Raw genomic sequence first — 22,298 nt, forward strand, 5'->3', positions numbered from 1 at the left:
ATGGATGCTCTACATAAGTTGAAGATTTTGGTGATGTTTCTGTCTCTGGCTACTTTCACAGTCATGGTGGTAATGAATGCTGGAAATGCCACTGGGACTTTCAAAGGTAATAAAAGCAAATTTTCTTCATTCAGAGGTGGGTTTCATGCTTTATATCATGCAATGATACAAGGTGGCTTAGATAGGATAGCTGTGTTTGCTGCCTCATCAACTCTCCAAATACACCTTGTTCTGTGAAAGGTGGAAGTAGCTGGTGCATCCTCCAGGTTTACAGCCAAACCAGTCCCTTGAAATCCAAATAATGTCCCTGCTGAACCTGGATCTAATGGTGATTGAAAAGCAGTCTTCGCATACCCTTATATCCTTGGTGGAAGATGTTCAGGATGCTGCTGTGGATTTGTAGGCAACAGTGGTACTGCATTTGAACACTACCTGGCTGAATCTGCCAGGAAATGCCATCATGCCATCCTCTGGATTACACAGACAGCTGTTTTTTCTGGTTCTAAGAGGGCAGGTGCATGGTGTTTACAATAAGGGACAGTGATCCCATAATGGATGTCTAAAGCAACTGCAGCACGTGGCTGGTTTGCACCAAGGGTGTGCTCTCGTCATCCTTGAACCCACTGAGGCAGGGAAGAATATTGAAGGATAAGGAAAATCAGCAGTCTTTCCCCTGGATGCAATAACACTTTTGCCCGCAATAACATTCCACAGGTCTGTTCAGGACAACCCCTGGCAACATCTCTGCCAAGTACAGCACTGATTTCACACCAGCTGGCTGGACTTTCCTCATCTGGAACATCATCTACGCCTGGCAGCTCGCCTGGCTCCTCTACGCCTTGTCAGGGATCTGTCGAAGGTATTTTCCCTATTTATTCTTTACAGCATAAATGAGAAGGGACAGTGACTCTTCCCTTTTGGAGTAGCTCAGTCTCTTACCTTCCTTTCAGGAGTTTCTAGGAAGAGCAAACCCATTGCCATCTATCTTGACTTGGCATGTTGGAGCTTTGTGGCTGGAGCATCTCTTATGTCCAGCATCCAAAGCTGGGAAGCAGTTTGCAGGTGTACATGAACTCCTCTAAAGAGTGGACAGGCATCAAAGTGTGCAAACTCCTCTATGAGGCTTCATTTCCAGTGGTTCAGGGAATCTGACAGATTTACCCAGTACCTGCACTTACCCATTGCTAGAGGCTGAGAATCCACAGGGGCAAAATTAATAGATTACAGAGCTAATGCTTTGAGTTTACTTTCTGTTAAAGATCAAACAACCAGCACTGGGGAGTCTCTTGGTTTGTTGAACTGGATTAGAAACTTTTCCTGGGGCTATGAGATCAATAACTGCCTGACAGGGAAAGCCACAGGTATTTCTGTATTGTATCAGAGAAGGACATAGAGGAGAAATAGTCTGATTTAAGCCAAAATGTTTAATTCCAATTTAAAGTCCCTCTTAATATAAGGAAAATGAGGCCAGAAAGGTTTGTTTGGTCAATGTAGGCATTGTTTTCCTCTCTCCATACCCACTTTTTCCTGGCAGGAATGAACTTGGATATGTCTTCATAAAGCCAGACTTGCTGCCAACACCTTTTTATGTGGCATGGTGTCTGAATAATTGCCTCAATGTTGGATGGCTCTTTCTGTGGGACCGAGAGTAAGTTGTCTTTTGTTACAAATACTTTTTAACACTCTTGATGGGATCACCCCAGTACTGTTTCTTCCTCTATGTTTTTTTTAACTTTGTGTGTGAGCACTTAATCACGCCAGCAAAACTCTATGCCAAGCTTTGCCAAAATGTAGCCTTCATAAAAGCTTGGGGGGGTTGCATTATGTTGTCATCTTGCCCATGAAACAGATTGGTCATTGAAGCCTAAGATCTCCTCAAAGCTGTTGTTCTACATTTTTACATCCACAGGTAAGACAGGAGCCATGCCTCTCTTTATGAGCACAGTTAAGCTCCTTGCCTTGGATGGTTTCCATAATGATGGTCACATTAAGGGCTTATGAGAGCACCACTGTCAAGAGGTGAAGAAATCACTTGGAGTCAGGAAAACAACTTCATGATTAAGAGAGTAAAAGAGCAACAGCAATATGTCAAAATGAGGGCTATGTGTAGTGATTACCTTTATTAAAGGCTGATCGACTTAGAGCCAGTAAGGGCCAAACATTAAAGCTACAAATTAGGGCATTGTGACACCACTGAGAAAAATGTGATGTCTACTGTGTGTGTACATGTTCTTTGTCCTAGATACCTACTTCCAGCCCTGGTGTTCCTGGCAGTCCTCTCTCTTACCACATGTGCCTCCCTTTTTGTTTCCCACCGAGCCTTGAGCATCCATTCCTCATGGTTTGTGAAGGCTCACAAAGCTGAGCTCTGGCTCATCCGCATTCTGGTAGGTGGCTTTTGAGAAGCTGTGCTGTGGGTAAATGGTAAATAAAAACAGCCTGTGTGCAGTGCTGGAGGTATCAAGAGTAAAAGATCCAGTGGGAGAACATAGCTAAGGAAAGATTTCTGCCCTGCACAGAAAAGTTCCTAGCAAACCTTCTGGAAAGGCATCTACATCTCTTGGCACAAACTGGGAGTGGGCTCTATTCTTGGCACTTCCTGAAACACCAGTGTGACACATAACTGGGCTGGATCTCTGGAGCCCCTCAGGACTCCAAGGCTTCACCTTTTCTCTGTGTTGAGGGACTTTTCCTGCAGCTAGGTCCAGGGGTCTGGCTTAACTGCACTGGGGCCTAGAGGTCACCAAAGACAGAGTGTGTCACTCTTGTCCTCTTGCTGTGCTGCGCGGCAGGTGCAGAACGGGCTGGCCCTGTACCTGACATGGACCAGCATTGCCACGCTGCTGAACTTTGCCATTGTGCTGATCTACAAGTGGAACGTGCCCAATGAGAAAGCAACCACTGCTTCCCTGAGCATCCTGACTCTCAGCCTGGTGATATGGTAAGCAACCCCAAGGGTCCCCACAGAGCCTCAGAAATCCCTTCCACCTCTCACCAGGGGTGACCAGCTGTTCCAATTCCCTCCTCACTTGTCCCTCTCCCAACACCGAGTACAAAGGCCTCTGTTATAATTCATGGCCGATGAACTGGGAGTCTGGGCAGAGCTTTTATCCCCTGACCTCAGCAATGCCAATAAGTGTTGTGGGCCAGGAACGTGTTTTTGTGACTTGCATGAGCCCAGCCTGCCTTAGGTTTACAGCTGAAGGTGTGATACAGAAACCATATGAAACATGGCTTTATTTCCCCCTAAAGTTACCTTAAATAAATTATTTATGAACTTTTTGAATATTAGTAAATGAAAAATTTTGGACTCTTGTCCCAGCTGGCCCACAAAACCCCTCATTCTCTGTCTAATTCTTTTCCTAGGGAATGGAAAACAAAATACAGAGAAAATTCTTATTCTGATCACTCTTTTTCTTCGCAGGTTTTATGTAGAAAACTACTTTCTTGACAAGTATGTCCGCTATAACCTCACAGTCTACCCAGTGGTGATAGCAGCTCTGACTGGCAGTGCGTGCAGGAGCGGCTCGTTTTCATCCACACTGACCAACGACGTTTTTATAGGTGAATCTTCCCAACCCCTGTAAAAGAAGGCCTGTAAACACATCTTCCTCTGTATTGAGAGCAGAGAGACTTGCCACTTGAAAAGCATTATTTGTTCAAAGCAGAACTAGGGACCTATTTGAAGGTATTTGTTTTGCTAAGGAAAGAGCAGAGCAGAAATCGTTGCCCATGAGCCTCGGGGCTGAACCCAAAGATTGTGTTGTCTCATATTCACTTCCCAGTGCAATATGTTTGTCCTGCAATCCTCCATCATCCCCTTGGCTCCTCCAGCAGCTCCATCTGACATAGGGCAGGAAAGGAAAAGCAGGGCTGGGATGAAGGCTGTGGACTTCCATTTGCCCTGTATTGTTGGGCATATTGGAGCAGCGCATGAGCTTCTGACCCACAGAGGGCTTCACATGCTCCTCTCCTGTGCAGAGCCCAGGCTAGCCTTAACAAGTTTTCCTGGGATTATCTGGTTGCTGCCAGCCACTGTAGCAGAGTTGAGTGTAGTCATCCGTAGTAAATGGGCTTAAGCTGTCCAAATTCTGTACAATCACAGTCTGGCAGAAGCTGTACCATTATGAGCAGTTTTGTGCTGGCATGAAAGGCACTCAGCTGTGTGAACTCTGCATCCTGCTGAAATGGTTTGAGATGCCTATTCCCACCACGGGGTCAGCAGAAGGGAGCATGTTCCCACCCTTCAGCCTTCCCACTGCCACATACCAGTGGCCAAAGCTAAATTCTGGACTGGAATCACCATTGGAGCTGCTCCAGAATAGTTCCCTTTGCTCTAAGTGCAGCTGGAGCCCGGCCATGTCTGAAAGCACCCAGCAGGACTTGGCAGAGCTTGTCTGCCCCAGCCATGGGAGCACTGGAGGTTGGAGGTCTCCTGATGGTTGTGGCCACCAGGAATGTGGAGGTGTGCATGGTCTCTAGCAGGCAGCTCTGCTCCTGCAGTAGGTATTTCTTACCAGCAAAACTTCATTCTTAGTGGTTCAGCTGGTTTGGCTGGTAGGACAAGAATGTGCTTTTCCCAAACTAGTACATGTTTCTTTATATAGTTCAACTATTCTTGGAGTATTTTGTTAATGTAATGTATTTTAACTCCTGTGTCCAGGAAGTCTCCCCCTTTTTAGACATTCCTTGACCTGGAAGCACTGGGCAAGTTTCACTGTATAGCAGTGAAACTCTGAGAGATACAACTCTGGGGGTATGGATCCTGTACAGGCGATTGTGGGTTTTTTGTCTTTCCCTGAATACCCCTGTTCTGAGAGCTAAAGTATGACAAGAGGCACTGTCTTTTTTATGCTCTAACATGCCCCTGTGTTTTTTCCCCAGTTGTTCTGCTGGCACTGACGTGTTTGATCTTTGCTGTTCGGCTGGGATTAGTCGCATGGAGACACTGGAAGAGACCACTGGAAGCATCAGAATCCCAAGGTCCATCAGGCACAGTGGCCTGAGACCTCTGGCACTTTGTGGCTGATACTTAAAAGGGAGGAAAAAGAATTGGGCATGTGCTGGTCCTTCCTTTCTGTATCCATTTCCTTGTGCATTTCTCTCCTATTCTCCAATCCAAATGCAGATGTCTTGTGTCTGCAAATGTGTCTTGCTCCCACATTCCCTCGGATCAGCTACTCACAACCCTGTCTTGAATTCCTTTGATTTTACCCTGGAAAAGTTCAGGAAAAGGTCCTGAGCAGCCCTCTGCACCTTTGTGATGCCTGGGCTGTGGCTCTCTTCTCCTGCCAGTGCAAGGAGGGCTGCCAAGAGGCATCCAGCAGACTTGCACACACAGTTGTTCTTGTTTTTTCCTTGGTAGCTCGCTTTCTTTGAAGTGCAGATCCAAGTGAACTGTCCCTGGGGTTCCAGGGGAGCAGTGGGATGTCTGTCATTCCCTTGGCCATTGGTGATGAGCATCCTCAAGCCCTGGTGCTGTCAGCAGATCTCCTGCAGGCAGCCACTGCTCCTTTTCCTGCTTCTCTTCAGCATGACAGGAACAGATACTACAATTTGATATCTGCCTTTGCAATGCCAGCTCTGCTGTTTGATATTCAAGGGGACAGGAGGAGTGACTGAAGATTTCTGACACAAATGTGTTGGCTTTCCCTGAGCTGTGCACAGCTTGGGCTGGCTGGATGTCTCTCACAGGGGGACTGTTTGTGGGCACTCTGGAAGGAGGTTAGATGCACAGATGAGCTGGTACCTGATCTGGGGTGAAGCCTGATGCTTCAAAGGAAGCCTGTTTTTTAAAAAAAAGAAAAATTGAACCGGTAGAGCGAGTTTATCCTGTATCAGTGCCTTCTCATGTGGCTTCACCACTTCGGAGTTGGGATTAGGAAGCCTAAAACTGGATTGACTGAATTTTTGGACTACTGCCTTTCCTTCCTGTGCCTAATCGAGAGCTGGTGGTACCTCACAGGTGTCTGGAAAGTCTTTGCACCAGGAGGTGCTTTCAGTGCATCTTGCAGTATTATTAACAAAGCTAAATTCTAAAATAACATGAGTTGTTGTTTACATTTAGCAAAAACCAAAAGCAGTGTAATGCAATTCCTCTCATCATTCTGGTGTGTTTTTTTTTTTAATTTTCAAATAAATCAGTTAATTCTACCACTCTGCCTATAACTCTGTAAATCATCTAAAGCAACTGTCCTGGCTCCCACCTCACTCATGCCCAGGGTTCCAGAGTGACTCTGGTCCCTTGCTGAGATCTCATGGATGTAGCTGCTTCCACTGATGATCAGCCTTGGAGGTGAAGAATTGGAGGATGTAGATTGCTAGGTATGATTTAAACTCCTTTGACCAGCATGCTGTTCATTAAGTTTCTATTTTATTGGCTCTGTCTCCCAAGAGCCCAGCTAATAAATTCCCAGCAGCCTCTCCATAAGCTGCCTTCTTTAATACAGGGGTATTAAATCCACTGGCATGGGGATTAAGGGGTCCAGGCAAGGTGAGAAGCTGCTGTGAGGCTGTGCAGCAGTTAATGCATGGGAGGGTTTTGCACCCTCCCAGCAAGAGCACTGCAAACAGCTCCTGGACTGGGGCAGCTGCACTGTTTTTCCACAGGACATTGAAAAATGCCTTCAGGAGGTTTCCTGGTGTCTGTACCTCATTTCTGTGCTGGCCACATGATCAGAAGCTGTATCAAGGAATGCAATTAATTGTCTGGGGAGAGTTGACAGGGCTTTTGCAAAGCGAAGTCCTGTCTCACAAACCTGAAGGGCTCAAAAAGCACAGGCAAGGTTGAACTGTCCCGTATTGCCACTGGACTCAACAGAGGCACAAAAGCTGCCAAGAAAATCCAAGTCCTCCCACTAGAGATGAGAGTGGGGAAGCAGAGGGAGTGTTTCTCTAGGAAGGGAGTTTGCTGGAGCCATGTGTCATGGGCTGGATGAGGTGGTCACTAAAAAATTAAGAGATTGCTTCAGGATGGACAGTTATTTAGGATGGTAAAAGAGAAGCTAGATTGGGGAATTGCAAAAAGCTGTTATGAACTGAGAGAGGACAGAAGTCCTTGCAGGGGTGTCCCAAATGATGCTGTGCTTCACCTTGCCAGTGACACCCTCTTACCTGGCCCCTGCCACTTGGGTTTGGGGTGTTGGCAGCCATTCTCACCCAGACATTTCCACATCTGGCAGCAGCAGAGGTAAATAATGTATCAGGAATGGCAGGAAAGGAGTCAAACTTACAACACCCCTCTGCCTCTCTAAAGCTACTGTGCACCCACATCCTGAGGGCTTTGTGCAGCACTGGTCCTTGCACTCCCAGGAGATTATTATGGGTTTGGGAAGAGCAACAACATCAGGGAGTGAGATGCCCCCCTGCCCATCCATGCTCCCCACAGCTGAGGAGCAGCTCAGGAATGTGAGCCCCTTCCCCACGGGCACCTTGATGTGGTGGCACAGGGTGGTGCTGCTCTTCCCCCTGCTCTCACCACTCCAAAATCAGCTGTGAGGAGAGACTCAAAGGCCCTTTTCTGATGAGGTGCTGCAGCAGCACCCATTTAATCTTTGCAGACCTCCCTGAGAGAAAGCCCCTGATGACTGCCCTGCAATGATAATGCTGAGCTACCCCAACCCTCATTTGGCCACCCACAAATAATTTCCTGTTCTCTAAAACCCCCTCAAAGCCCTATTTTCTCATAGCTGGGGCAGACAGAGGTTCCCACAGCTGTCCCAGCACACAAAGCTCCAGCCAGCTCTGGGAAAAATGGCTTTTCTTGCATCTGCAGCAGGAACAGGAGCCTAAAAATAAACCACTTGCCCCTTTCTCTTTCAGTGGGCAGGGGGGAAAGCAGATAAAAAATAAGTGTGACCCTTCCTCTTCCAGACCTGGGGATAAAGACAGCTTCAAGACTATTTTTAAAGGCTTTTTGTTTTTCCTGAAATGCTTTATTTTAACTTGTCTTTCCAAAACCACCAGTACATGATTTTGCCCACAAAAGATATTTCTTTCGGCAGAGCTGCATTTCAGAAAGCTGGAAGCTTGCCAACCTTTTAGCAAAAAATAATCAGTCCAGCCTTTGTTTCCATGAGGGATTATGGGATTTGGGTGAATTTTATAGGATTTAAAATTTCTTGGAAAGCTGGTGGCTGTAAGAAGGCAAGGCCTGAAAAATTAGTTTAGTTTGTGCAAAGGTGGTTCTGAAAATGTTCAAGTGCCTTTTAGCCCAGCCTGGGATGTGACCCAAGTTCCCTAGATCCATGGGGCTGGAAGATGGAGGGGGCTGGCAAAGCCAGGCATGATGAGATTCCCAGGACACAAAGGTTTACTTTGCTTTCTGATCTAAAATCTGGGTTTACACTTCCCATCCTCTGCAGAGATTCCCTCTGTGGCTACACAGGGAAATAGGGAAAAGCAGGGGGATCTATAAAACACCACTGGGTGTTTTATACAGTTACATAGGGATGTAAATTCAGCGCTATGTCTGGGGATGTTCCTTCCCCAGTCTGGGGGCAGCTCCTGCGCAGGCAGCCCCATCTGAGAATGACCCATCAGTTTATCACAGTTTTTCTATAGGGATGTATTGGCTGGGCTGGACATTTCTGAGGTTGCTAGGCTGTTGTTTTCAGTAAAAGTTTCTGTGAAAATCTGATTCAAAAGAATGTCGTATGGGAGAAATTGTGAGGCAAGGGAAATATGCATTTGAGCTGAGAAAGCAAATGTGTTAATTCAAAAGGAATTATTTTCAAAAAAAGAGTTTATAAGACCCTGGGTCAGGCTGTCATTAAAGCCCACACATCTTCCAGAGAAAACCATGCTTCATTTCTTGCCTTAGGACTCAGCTGGCTCCTCTTCAGCCATGGTGAGAGCTGATGGGAGGCTGGGATGAGGGCAGGTTTCCTTTGACACCTCCCACCAGCAGCAGCTTGCTCCAAGCAGAACTCCCCGGGCCCCATCCTGCCCACAACCCCAGAACACTGCACCCCCTCATGATGCTCCTGGTTACAGAGCTCAGGCAGAGTCCAGGCTGGAGCCTTGCCTGCTGGGCTCCCAAAAAACAGAGCACCCAGGCAGGGGAGACATTGTGTTACAGCCTAATTTGTTCTTGGCTTAATGCTACCCTCAGGACTAATTACTCTATATTAAAACATCTGTGAAATGAAGTAATAAATAAATAAAGCTGAGAGAGAAGAGATGTTACTCCACGATGCAAAGCACCAGAACAGAAAGCAACATTGCTTTTCATCTGCAATTCAGAGCCACTTTGCAAACCCATCTCCTGACTGCATGCAGGGGCACCGGGCACAGTGGGATACAGGGACTGCTGCTGAGACAGGGGCACAAGTGGCACCAGCCACAAGGGCCACCACGAGCAGGAAAACATGGAAAACACTTCCCATGTCATCTTGTTGGAGGAGCTCCAGCCTCGGAGAGGGAACACAAAGAAGGGCAGCTCCAAACGTGGCACCCCCAGCACCCCAAGCCCAGCCCTCGCTGGCTGCACCCCCATTTCCTTATCTCTGATGCAGAGATGAACAGGACAAACCTCCCTGTGGAGGACTGTGAAGAACTCCAGATAAAAGTGTGGAATAATATGAGGATGATTAAAGACAGCAGCACCCTTTGCTATGCACACAGTCTAAACATGCTGGGCCATCCTGGGCTCTTTGAAAACTGTTAGATGTTCTCCAGCTAAATATTTATTTTATCTGCTGGGACAGCCCCGTGTCAGCAGATCAGCTCACTCCCTCTGTCAAAGGCATCTCAGCAAAGGTTTTTGGGCTGGGGCAGGACTCCTGCACAGGCTGGACTTGTGGGAAAAAACGCTGGAGCAGCCCCAGAGCCTGACCCTGCTCCCAGCAGAGCTGGGGCACTGCTCAGAACATGCATTGGCTGTGTGACTGCACCATGGGCCTTCCCTGCTGGAAAATTTGACTCAAAGAACTTGAATAGCCACACACAAGGATGCTGTGTTTTCTCCCTCCTCTTTGGGAAGCAAGGGTCTTGAAGGTCTTTGTGCAAGAAGCTGGTAAAATGTGATGTTTAATCAATGAAGAAGAGAATGATTGTCCCACCCCTGCTCAGGGTGGGACCGATTAGGGAGTGCTGGAAGTGACAGTGACATTAGCTGGTAAACTTGGGGGGCCTCAACATTGATCTAGTTAAAACATGAGCTTAAAAAAATGGGCATTACTGAAAAGTATTTACCTTGAGTAAGTGGTCCATAACATATTTTTATCCAAGAGAGAAAAAAACAAATTGTGTTTGGGCCTGTGGTTGCCCCTGCTTACCCTCGTGGCAATGCGTATTTTGTCACCTATTTTGCAGGAACAGAATAGAGGAATATTTTGCTGTGAAATGGTCTCAGGGCTGAGAGAGTAGCACAGGAACTGAGCAAAGACATCTGAGAGCTGTGGCAGACCAGCCTGGGAGCCAGAGTCTGGGTTTCCTTGTCCTAATGCTTCTCCTTAACCCTGTTAAAAATGGCATGGACAAAACACCTGCATGCTGTTGTTGTTTTGGGCTGTGGTCTGGGTCAAAAATGCAGCCTCCTGGGAGACCCACTGTGTTTCCCCTTGTTTATGGGGTGCCTTTCACCCTGCAAATATGTTTCTGCCCAATCCTACTACCCTTGGCATAAGAAAGTTCCCTCCAGGAGTGGCAAAGTGTTTGGTAAGAAAAGTCCCATCAGACAGAAGCTCATCACAGATGCACTTTGAGAGGACCAGAAATCATGAAGAGACACCCACTGTGTGCCTGATACCAGCAGCAAGGGCAAAGTCATGGCTTGGGGCTGCACATGTCCTCCTTCACTGCTGGAGCAGGGGGAAGTGTTCCATGAGGCGTTTTTGTCTGGTGGCTCCTTGATACCCAGGACAGACCCTACACACCAGGCATGCCAGGCACATTCCCACCCTGATGCAGCAAACCACTGTTTGGATGCTTCTGACATCTTCTTGGGAAGACACCGCCCAAGGAGAAGCTTTGGGACTCTGTATTTATGTGTCTCTCTGCATTATCACTCCATCAGGAACACTATCTCTCCTACCTGGAGCTCACCTGACCAAAAGATGACAGGAAACGACAGACATACTGTCCACATAACACTAGCCAGAGGAATGAATTCTACTCAAAATAGTAGGAAGAAAAGCTGGTGGTTTAGTGGGGCGGATGGAAAACCAGGAAAAACACTGTTGTGGCTCCTCAGACAAGAACATCTTGTTCAGCCAAATGCAAAGGTGTTCCTTGAGGACACTCCTGCAGAGACAAGGAGACGGGGTGATGGCAGTGATGTTGGTGCCTGGCTGGGAAAATGTAAAGGAAGCATTTGAGAATTATCACAGCATTACCACAAAACATATGCAGGCAGGGCAGGAATGAGGTCAGGACTTCTGCAGCATCTGATCCTTTTTCCTTTTCTTCCAGCACTGGCACCGTGTGGGGGAGGGGAGCCTGGTGCTCCTGCCCATATTCCAGGCTGAGGGCAGGGAGGATTCCTGCTGCCCTTTGGGAAATTTGGTCCCACAGCTGCTACCAGACTGAGGTGTCCCCAGTGCTGGAGCTGCTCCAGCCTACAGTGGCAGTGGGGACACTGATGTCAGGCAGTGTCCTGCCTGATCCTGTAGCAAATCCAGACCCAGTAGAGCCAGCAATGGCTGCTTGTGGATTTCTTTGCTCTCTGCAGCAGGTTTTTGAGTGCAGTATCAGCTGCACGTTATCCGCTTGGGCAGGGAGAAGCTGAAACAAAGCAAAAAGCCATCCCCAAAATGCCCATGATCCTGCCCTTGTGCTGCTGAGCTGCCCTGGTGACCTCACTCAGATGTTGTGCCCATGCCCCTGTGTGGGATGCCAGCCCTGCTCACCACCCCATTCTCTGCCTGAAAACCTGTCCCTGGGCTTCCCCCGAGGGTATAAACCTGGCAGAGATGTTGATGAGTTACAAATGTTCTCCTTAAGCAGTCAGGAATTGCAGCCCAGGCCCTGGGGTGTGTGCCCAAAGCACCACTCCACAAAGCCTGAGCTAAAACCTGGCCAAGTTTTAATCTGCTCTCTGGATACTGAGGGCAACCTGCACGTAGGCATCCAGTGGTGGATGCAGAGAGCTTGCTGCAGTCAGCTGAGATGATTTCCACTGGCATGAGGGTGCAGTGAGATGGGTTTTTTCAATATTAATGAACCCTTATATGTTTCATTCTGTTAAATGGAGGAAGTGAGCAGCATGAGGTGTCCTGGGGCTGGCTCACACCAGCCTCATGCCACATGAAACTCAAGCTCTTGAGAGATGAACTTTAGCCCTACCAAAAAGCTCTAGTGGTAAGTTTAAAAATGCTTTGCTCCCACCCTCTCAGGGATTGCAGATGTGTGGCTGAATGGGCAGACAAGAGCTTCAGCAGCTCAGCCAGCCCATGGGGCTATCCAGTGCCTGAGGGCAGGAAAACAGCTCACAGCAGGACTGGGACTTGGGGCTGCCATAAAGAGAGTCCACACTAGGAAGGCCCTAGGGCATCTCTAGGATGAGACCCACTTGTGGGGTTTCCCATGGTGTTGCCTTTGATGTGTCAAAGGAGCTTCCATTTCTCGCCCTCTTCCACTGATGCTGTCCAGATGCAGAAGTGGTTGAGCCTCTCAAAAGATGCAAGGCTTGGCATAAAGGGTTGGGCTTCCTCACTGGAAGCCTCCTAAAGGCTGTTTCCTCATTACTCATCTCCTCACACCCCTCTGGAAGCCTCTTGATCTTCAAACGCCTCCCAAAAGGCAAAAACACTTGGTGTGAGGCAGGACTGGAGCAGCTGTCAGCACGCTGCCTTTCACAGCACTGGGATGGAGATGGTCAGGGAAATGACTACAACTCAGCTGCTGAAACAAGAATCTTTTTTCCCTTTCCCTCTTCTGATAGACAGGCAGCTCTTTTCCTCAGCCATGATGGGATCTCCTGTCTTTCAACACTGGTGGATCAGCAATCAAAGCAGTGCAGGGTCTTCACCTTCTGGAACAGAGCTTGTTGTGAGCAGCATCTCCAGCAGACATTATCCATCTCTGCACCAGATCCAGGATCTGATCTGGGCTGAACCTGGTGGCTGGGCAAGGCTAAGTGACATCAGAGCCTGAAATCCTGATTGTGGTTCCCAACCTTTGTTTGTTTCTCCTCTGCATGTCCAGGAAATTAGTTTTTAAAAGGTCTGGACGGTGCCACAGCTTTAAGGGAGTGCAGAACGTGGCAAACCCAGGAAATATTGGGGGCCTGTTGCTCTGGAAGAAACATCTCCCTGAAATCCTGTGAAAGCAATTCCCCCATGGGCAGCAGTGGTCTGGCTTGAGATGTTTTTAAGGCTGGACATGAAGGTTTTTTTCTGATTATTTTGTTATTGTTTTTGTTATTATTTTTTTTCCTGATTATTTTGTCACACTGAAATTATTCTAATGAAGCTTGGGAGGGTGGCAGTGCCCAAAATGCCACGTCTGAGAAGAGGCCTGGCTTCTGACTCCTGCAAAGCCAATCCCTCTGCTCAAGCTTTCCCAACCAGGTGTGTAAAGCAAAGAAGATCCTCTTGAAGCCTCTTGACAGCTTGTCAAAGGGGAGGCTGTGTGCACTGAAGGCACCCATGACACAGAGTACAAACCTCTCTGGGGTGTTTGTCCTGCAAAACTGGATTACAGGAAAGGTTTGCTGTTGGGCAGTGGTTTCTGTACTCACCACGGGGGGTTGAACAGGCTTCAAAGAGAGCAACAAATGCAAAAACCCATTGGCTGGCTGATGGGTCAGAGGCTTCAAGATGAGACCCCCCCACACACTTTGCAAAGAAAATACAGGATATTCAGGCAAGAAAACCTTGAAAATCCCTTTTCCAGCCAAAGCAACCCATCTCTGTCCCTGGGTAGCTCTCTTGCAGGGTTAGCAAGCCTCTCCACTTGCAAGCTGTACGTATGCACATGCCGTATTCCCCATCAGAGGGTGATAAACACACTTTTAACTCGAAGTGTGTTTATCTGTTGGCTGACAAGCGCCGCTTAAGAGCTTCGTTTGCTGAGTCCTAAAGAGGCATCCTCCCTCCCGCTGCCAGCAGGGTGCTGGAGTGTGTCTGCTGCTCTCTCCCCAGGGCAGACCTGTCCCTCAGGCCACCCAGAGCTCTCGGCAGCCCCACACGCCCTGGGTGCATTTGGTTTGGCAGCACAAGCTGCCTGAGCCCATGGCAGGCAGGGCAGGGCTGCCTGGAGTGGCACTTGGCTCGCCAAGGGCTCAAGGAGGAGCCACAAGCGCTGAGGTCTCTCTTGCTGTGCCCGCGGGTGCTGAAGCTCCCCGGACGCTTTTGGAAGCCCACCAACCGTGTGCCCACACAGCTGGAGAGGGGAAAAGTGTCCTCCTTCAGCTAAGGCCTGGCCAGGGAAAGTGTGGACATCCTCTGCCAGGATGCGATTCCTCTGTGGGGGCAAATCAGTGCAAACAAGGACCTTCCAGGCAGGGGGGAAAGGATCGTGCCTTTTGCTCCATCTGCTCAGCCTCCTCTTCCTCGATGCATTTCCCACTCATTTCAGCACAGCCTGGGGCTCTTCAACCCCCATTGCCCATCCCGCTTTGCCGATGCGGAAAACATCCCCCGGACAGGAAAATATCGCTTCTCCTCCCACCTGAGGCTGCAGCTGGAAATGCAGCACAAGACAAACGGGCTCTGGCGGCAAAAGGGATTTTTTGGGAGGGCGTAGAGCACCATCTAGTGAAGTCTAGCGAGGGGCCCATCAGCCAGCCTGGGGACCAGCTGACACCAGCTGTGTCCTGGAATCGCAGAATCAAAGAATTGTTTGAGCGCGAAAAGACCCATGAGATCATCGAGTCCAAGCATTAACCCAGCACTGCCAAGCCACCACTAACCCGTGTCCCTAAGCGCCACATCTTCCAAGGATAGTGATTCTACCAGATCCCTGAGCAGCCTGTTCCAGTGTCTGACCACCCTTTCAATGGGGAATATTAAGTTAGCAAGACATGACTTCCCCTTCAAGAGCCCTTTCTGGCTTTAAGCTTGCACCCTTAGGTAGGCACTGAGCAGGATCTGGCTTGTCTTCTCCCAGGGTTTGCACAAAGTATATTTGTCTCACCAGCAGAAAAAGTGCTGATTAGAAGGGAGTGCAACTTCTCATGGTGCTTCTTTTTCCAGCTTTGTCCTGTTCCTTCTGGAGGGGACAGGGCAGCTGGAATTTCTATACAGACAAAAATCAGAAGTCGTGCTGCTCACAGCTGAGCAGAGCTGAGCTGGGCATTGCTGCCATAGCTGAGCAGAGCCCTTTGTCAAAGGGTCTGGGGAGAATTTCAGGTCCCCTGCAGCTCCATGTGTTTAGACCTCAAATTGTTTTGCCCTAGGAAACCTTAAAAGCACCCAAACCCTCCTTCCTGTTGTTCTTTTTTGTTGTGTGACCTCTTTCTGTCTGTGACTTTGGCCTGAGAGGCGGAGAGCCAAGAGCCCCTCCCAAAGGCTGTGAGATGCTGCCCACCTGCCAACCTGCCCCTGCAGCTGCCCCAGTTAAAACCTCAGGGATGAGCTAACATGGCTAACATCTCCTTTTTTGGGTGTGTTTGAAGTGCCTCATTGCTTTGGGGAGTCTGGGCTGTAATTAAGTTATTAGCAAGAAAACTTTAAGCTTTACAATCACCCTTTATGACAAAATACCTCAGAGGGCTGTCAAGCAGGTGTTTTAGAAAGTGACAATGGCTTTTGGTGCCAGAGCAGTCTCAGATGTCCGAGGACAAGTCTGTGACAGCAAATCCCTGCCAGCACCCCCAGCCAGGAGCAGCCTGTCCTGTGATGACCTGCCCCATGGGTTACTGGCTGGGTCTTCTCCCAAGGCTGCTCCTTCACAGCAGCACTGCTCTGATGAGGAGCTCATCCTGGTTGTGAAATACAAAGCTGTGTTTTGTGTCAGGTACATACAGACAATGTGTGCATTTGTGATTGCGATATGTGTGGAGACCGACAATGGGACAGTTGCGAATTCTAATAATAACTGAGGAAAGTAAAGCATGGAAGAAAGCCTTTGAACCTATCTTTTGTTTGCAATTAACCTTAGTTGATTTAGGATAATTTGAATTAAAGCATTAAAAATGTTGCTCTTTGCTTAAAGAGTTTTGCAATAATAACCTTTTGAAGTATAATTTTAGAATATTGCTTGTATCCTTGAAACGATAGCTTTGGAATATATATAAAGGAAATATGCTTATCTCATGCCTTAACAAAACAGAGAAAAACAGCTTGAGAAAGGAAGATGAACATCAACTCAAGGATTTATAGCTTCGACCAAGGGAAGCTGGGCATCACTGTTATGAGATTTATAGTCCTTGTAATTAAAAGGAGGACCCACATCTGGGGAGCTGGACTCCACCAGATGGGATTCGTCTTCCTTCTTTCAGAAACTGGACCACCACCATCTGGGGATACTCCTTTTGGGATACATCCTGAGAAAAACTAAATCACAATAGTGTATAGAATTGTGATGTAAAAATTGGGAATAGAAACTGCTGATGAGTAAAAATTGGAATAGAAACTGCTGAGAAAGCTTATGAGTACCCCTATAAATACCTGTAACCCTCAACTATCGGTGTGCAGTTGGAGGGAAAACTTCCCCCACTGTACCCAGCGCTGTATTGCTCATACTTTACCATATTAATTAATAAATTGATTGCTGCTTGAATATTGGCCTAGTCAAACTTCTTATTTATAACATGGTGTCTGGGATCTTCCTGGTGGGATGTGTCTCCTGAGGCAGCCCCTGCTCCAAGCTCTGTTGCCCAGAGCTGAGGGCCAGTTGCCTTTATGCAGCTCCTGCTTACAGGCCTGCTCTCACCTCAGGATATGGCATTTGGCCCCGAACCATTCCAACCCCTCTACAGGATCTCCAAGGCTGGATTCTGCTCTGCCTGCCCCTACAGCACAAAGTCACTTCCAGTGTCCCTCTCTCCAAATCCTGCTCGGCTGAAACAAGCCGTGTAAACCCTCCCTTGCAAGCGCACGGAGTGTCTGTCCCTGCCAGGGCCCTCGGCAGGCTGGAGGCGCTCCGGCGGGCTCAGGGCAGGTCGGGGCTGCTCTCAAGGCCCCCCCGGGCACAGCAGGATCCCAAGGGAAGGAAGGGCTGAACCCCGGAGCCCTGGAGCCGCCTTCCCAAGGCCGTGCTGCTGCCATTTGCCGGCTGTGCAAAACCCTCTAGAGGGAGCCCCGAGCCCAGGCATGCCCAGGCGAGGTCCCACCAGGTCACAAAGGCGCCCGAGCGTGTTCAGATGGAGGTTTGGGGGGGGTTGTGGTTCCTTGGGTTTTTTTCTTTAAGGCTCCTCACTTGCTTTAATGGCGTCATAGGTTGCAGCTGTGGGCTCGCTTGGCCTCTGCGAATATTTCTGTGTGTTCCCATCTCCCCAGGTGCCTCCCCACACACCTCCAGCATCTGTCCCTCCTAAAGCTCCCTGAAGAGGGTTGAAATCTCCTCTCATGATGCCTCCAAGGACACTGCACTAACAGAGTGGGCACTGCACTGCCCTGGCCCCAAGGCCAGCTCTGGTGGGAGCATTTTGGGGCAGCAGCCATCTCTATTGGCATTTACAGCCCTTCACAGAGCAGTGCCCTGGGCCATGGCTGCTGCTGGGGAGTCCCCAGGCTCCTGTGCAAGGAGCACGACTTTGTTTCCTTACAGAAAGGGCCCTGTGGGTCTCCGTGGTGTGTCCATTCCCAGCCCAGGGCGAGCAGGAATGAGCTTCCCACAGCGAGTTGCTGGGAAATGGCAAGGACAGGTTTTTTGTGCCTGCCTGGCAGGCTGAGCCTGGTGCAGGGAAAGGGACACCAGGAACACTGTGCTGCCAACCAGAGCCTGCCCTGGACCTGCTCACTCAGTCCCACAATGGCTCATCGTGGGCCCCTTCAGCCTCTGTGCAGGAGAGGCAGGTCCCACCCAGGTGTTCAGCCAAGAGCAGCTCTGAGTAGTCTCTAAGCCTTCCCCTACTTGGCATGGGTGATACAGAACTCACAAAGGCTTCTTTAGCTGTCCCTGCTGGTTCTTGCATGGGTTTCCCCTTTTAGCAGGTGGGTACAAACAGGAGGTCCTGCAAGAGATACTAGATCAGGTGGTATCTCAAGGATTTGTGTGTGCATGTGTATAATAAAGGCACAGGAATGGGCATGGGCAGCTCCTTCCATTAGTCTCCAAGTGTATCCCGTGGTCTAGTTGCACATGGAGCAGCAAAAGTCACTTGATCTCCAAAGCTAGCTGTGTCCATCCTGCTGCAGATCTTCCCAAGGGAGTATCCCACCTCTTCTGCCATCCCTCTGCCCTCCTTCTGCCACTCTGCTCCTCTGGGTCATCCATGCCCAGCAGATACCCTGGCACTCCTAGGCCAGGTGTCCGAGGTGAGTTGGGAACAGCAATGGAAGCTGCCTGGTGCCACTGGAGCAGCTGTGTTCCCTTGTGTTCCAGCAAGGGTTGCAATAGCTCTCTTCCCCATCCTCATGACTCCCCCCCCTCCTCCTCCTCAGCTACGTGCAGCATGAGAGCCCTGAAGTCTCCACCCCTCCATTCTCGGGAGATCTGGCTTAGCAGTTAGTGAAGGATTTATGCTGTGACAGGACAGTCACTGCTGCCTGTAGGAATAAGTCTCACAGATATTAACCATTTTGGGATCAAGGCCCTGCTGGTTTGCCTTCTCCAGCCTGGCAAGATCTTCCTCCCTTTCCTGCCCATTCCTTTATTCATTTAGAAGTCCTGTGAAGTCCCAAGCGACATCTGATTTCCATCCAGTTGGACAGCAAACTTACATTTTTCTCACGGTCTCTGTGCTCTTGTGCTTTGGGTCTCTGCCAGGCACTTCACATCTTTAACTTGCCTTTTTTTATTTCTTTTTTTTTTTTCTTTCAGACCACATTGCTCAGGTCCTCCCTCCCTCTTTCCTCCCAGCCTTTAAAGGAAGCGAAATAAAAACGGTCGACAAGAAGAGCCAGACTCCTTCCAGGACTCTCCAGGGACGGACCTGCTCCCCTCCCTCCATGCCAAGTGGCCCAGGGATGCTTTTCTGCAGTCCCAGCAGGAGCAGCTGCTCAACTTTCTACTCCAAAAGTGAGAAATGTAGCACCTAGTGCTGATAAAAGGGGCTGCTCTCCCCCCCATTTTGCTCAGGGCTCTGTTCTCACTCGGGCACAAATTGCAGTCACTTGCCAATGCCAGATACCCTGCATGTTACTTCCCAAAATTCTGGGTAACTGCCCTCATTTTGGGGGGCTGAGTGCATGTTCCTCTCCCCAGAGGTGATGATGTTCTGCTGCTCACCCACTTCCAGCCATCACGGGAATGCAGAGGGAATGCAACAAGTACCCTCAAATTTACTTCCTTTCCCACCGCCCTTTGGCCTTTTCTCTTTCTGCTCTGTTGGTGGCAGGGTGGGAAAGAGACAGGAGCACATCCTGGTTGTACCCTCCCCAAACCTCTTTCTTCCCAGGACTTTTTCCCTTTGACACCCAACTGGCCAGTTATGGATACAGGGATGACACAGAGATGCTGACCCAGGCACCAAACTCCAGCATGGTAGAAACTCCTGCTGACAGCAAAGCCTTGGAGCTGGCTGAGGACAGCAGGGACCAAGGCAGTTTTCCCAAAATATCCCAAAACCAACCAACCACAAGAACCCTCAGCAATCCCATTAGCTGCTGGCACTCAAAGGCACCACAGCTACGTTGGGATTGGGGATTTGTTAGTGATCCACACTGAAATGGAGTGCCATGGTGGCTTTTCTTCTGCTTGGAGACAACCTTGAGGCAGAGTGAATCTGAAGTCATGGTGAAAATATCATTCTGGATCAGATGTTTTCTGGGCTGCTGGGGCTATGCACCCACTTCTGGCATACAGGCAAGTCTGTGGAAATCTGCTCTTATGTCAAGACTAATTTTGATCACAGTGAACTTTGGTCCCTCTTCATTTCCTCTGCAGGAAGCAAAGTCCCTTGGGTCAAAAGGTCTCCCTGTTTTACGCAGAGGAAGTCTTGTGGCAGCATAGATATACAGCCTTGCCATGCAGACTCAACTGGTTTTTTCTAGGAAAAATGATTGATACTTAAATTACATCAGGAGTCTTGCGTTAGCAGTTGAGCCTGCCCTGAAGTTGTTAAGGGCAGGATGAATCTCACCAGTCAGAGATGACTGAAGGCAAAGGCTGCTCATCCCTTTAGGCTGGGCATTTTCTGCTCATGGAGATGCCTATTTGAAGCCAAGTAACTGCAGAAATGTCTGTCATGTTACAAAACAGCAAAAGATGCACTTGATTTTTCTTTCAGACTGGACTAATTCTGCATCCCAGAGGGTGACAGGAATCTGCTGAGACAGCAATAAGTGCATTTTGAGGAAATTAGGAAGTATAATTTTCTAATTTTCCTAGTTGACAAAACTTTGATATGTACTGGATGTATGACCTTACCTCTCCTCCTTAACCCAAGCTGTCCCCCCCCTGCCTGGGACAGGTTTGTGAGGTGCTACTACGGCACCCTTGCCCCAGCCTCTGTCTTGGTCAGTCTTTCCACCACATTAAATAGGCTGCTCTCAACATTTTCCTTGATTTTAGGCAGAATTGGAAAGGCATCAGGTTTCACCCCATTCCTAGGTCTCATCCCCCAGAACCTCCTGTGGCAGACAGGACTCCTGTGCAAGCCTTTCATGCTTGAGTGTGATGGTCAAAGAAGAGTTTAGGACTCTTTAGCCTGACTCATTTATTTTACCCACCCCTCGTGAATCAGTTTTAGTTCTTTTTGCTGTGGTGCCTGAAGCTGCTGTGGGCTGAGCTTGCTGCAGAGAGCTGGCCATGCGAGCACTTGCCCTCAAACTGGGGGACCTCGATGCGTCCCTGGGTGGCTGCCTCCTGCACAGCACCTTGGGCCGCACCAGTGGTGCTGTTTTGTGTCATCTCATTTTGACACACCACCAAGAGACTCCTCTGGCTGTGTCCTGTGGAGATTGGAGGCAAAGGCAGGCTGGGTTATGCCAGAGGAGTGCTGCTTCCCACACGGGCAGGTCAGTGCAAGGCGCTGGTGCAGCCTGGAGGTGCCAGAGCACCCCGGCTTAGCAAAGTCTCTGCTCAGTTACTGGGATGCTTCAGGGAGAGAAGCCAGCCCATTCACTTCTTTTTGCCTGTTATCCTCCTTTTGTGAACATCTATGGAATCTAAACAGGGCTGGGACCCACACAGAGAGCTCTCCCTCATTTTTAACTGTCTGGATGAAAGTTGTGAGTGTCCATGACTCACCTTGCTCCCTTGCACGAGGAGGGAACTTTCCTTATTGCTTCCCTCTGTGATATCTTCATGTAAAAGGAGTCCTCCAGGAATGCAGCAAATCCCTGTTTCAGGGGATATGCTGTGTGGGGCATCCTGCAAGCTCCCTTTTTCTGGTTTTTTCCCCCTGTTGCATCTCCACCACATCTCTGCTCCATAGGGGCACCTGAAGGCCACGCTGTGGTACCAGAGTGGCTGGAGTTTGGTCTGCATCTGAAAGAGAAATCAGTTGTAGGAGTAACAATGAAGAAGAAGAAAAAGGAGGAGGAGAAGAACAGCAACAACAATGAGAAGGAGAAGAACACATGAGAAGGACCTGGAGTGAAACAGTGAAGGAATGCAGCGCACTTGGGTGAAGCTGTGTTTTAGCCCCTCTCAATTTATCCTCCGTCATTTCTATTATTGATCTTGGAAAGAAAACAGAGGATAACTGTGAATCTGAATTTGAGATGCTTTACAGGAGTGACCTGCCCAAAAGCCTGGTTTTCATGTGCTTCTCTGATGTGGCTCTCTCATGTGGCTTCTCTGATGTCTGATATGGGAAGGGGTAACCCACAACCAGAGCCATCAGCAGGGTTATTTTTTAATTTTATAACCACTCACCGTTCTTTGTGAAAAAACTATGGAGTCTTAATAACAATCTTGGAGGGTTCTACCCTCTGAAATGTCTTGCTGAAATTAGGCAAGAAGTGTCCCTACTCAATGGAGACTGCAGGACTGTGCCAGCCAGTACACGCCAATAAACAAATCTTAAAAGTGTCACAGTCCCTCCTAGGAAAAGTAGAATAAAAGAGTCCAAAACTTTAGGGCTTTTGGGCAGAAGTGGTTTCAGCAGCATGCTAATCCCTGATATTCATTACAACTTTAAATCAGTGCTTTGAAAATAGGTCCTGTGATGATGAAACATGGTGTCAGGAAATGTCACTCACCTTGTGACGTGGCAGATGGAGATTTCTATGGTAACACCTAATGATTTTAAGTAGTTCTGCCTAAAATGGGACTTGGTGCTAAAATCCAAACTGTACAAGGTC

At 48.8% G+C, this 22,298-nt stretch overlaps 1 protein-coding gene across 1 annotated transcript; it reads left to right on the plus strand.

Annotated features, from left to right (window-relative positions):
• On the plus strand, positions 1 to 21,576 carry LOC115901560. Its single transcript, XM_030944265.1, has 7 exons — positions 1 to 106; positions 715 to 859; positions 1,535 to 1,648; positions 2,243 to 2,387; positions 2,793 to 2,941; positions 3,425 to 3,564; positions 21,428 to 21,576. The coding sequence occupies exons 1-7, from the start codon at positions 1 to 3 to the stop codon at positions 21,574 to 21,576; spliced, it is 948 nt and encodes a 315-aa protein (XP_030800125.1).
• Positions 21,577 to 22,298: the final 722 nt, after the last annotated feature.

The sequence above is a fragment of the Camarhynchus parvulus genome, chromosome 3 (assembly GCF_901933205.1).
Source record: "Camarhynchus parvulus chromosome 3, STF_HiC, whole genome shotgun sequence".
Lineage (NCBI taxonomy): Eukaryota > Metazoa > Chordata > Aves > Passeriformes > Thraupidae > Camarhynchus > Camarhynchus parvulus.

Excerpts from the sequence above, each read along its gene's own strand:
- LOC115901560 (XM_030944265.1), top strand. The coding sequence starts at position 1 with ATGGATGCTCTACATAAGTTGAAGATTTTGGTGATGTTTCTGTCTCTG. Across the intron at positions 107-714 it reads TGCCACTGGGACTTTCAAAG|GTCTGTTCAGGACAACCCCT; the intron begins GTAATAAAAGCA and ends AACATTCCACAG. Across the intron at positions 2,942-3,424 it reads ACTCTCAGCCTGGTGATATG|GTTTTATGTAGAAAACTACT; the intron begins GTAAGCAACCCC and ends TTTTCTTCGCAG.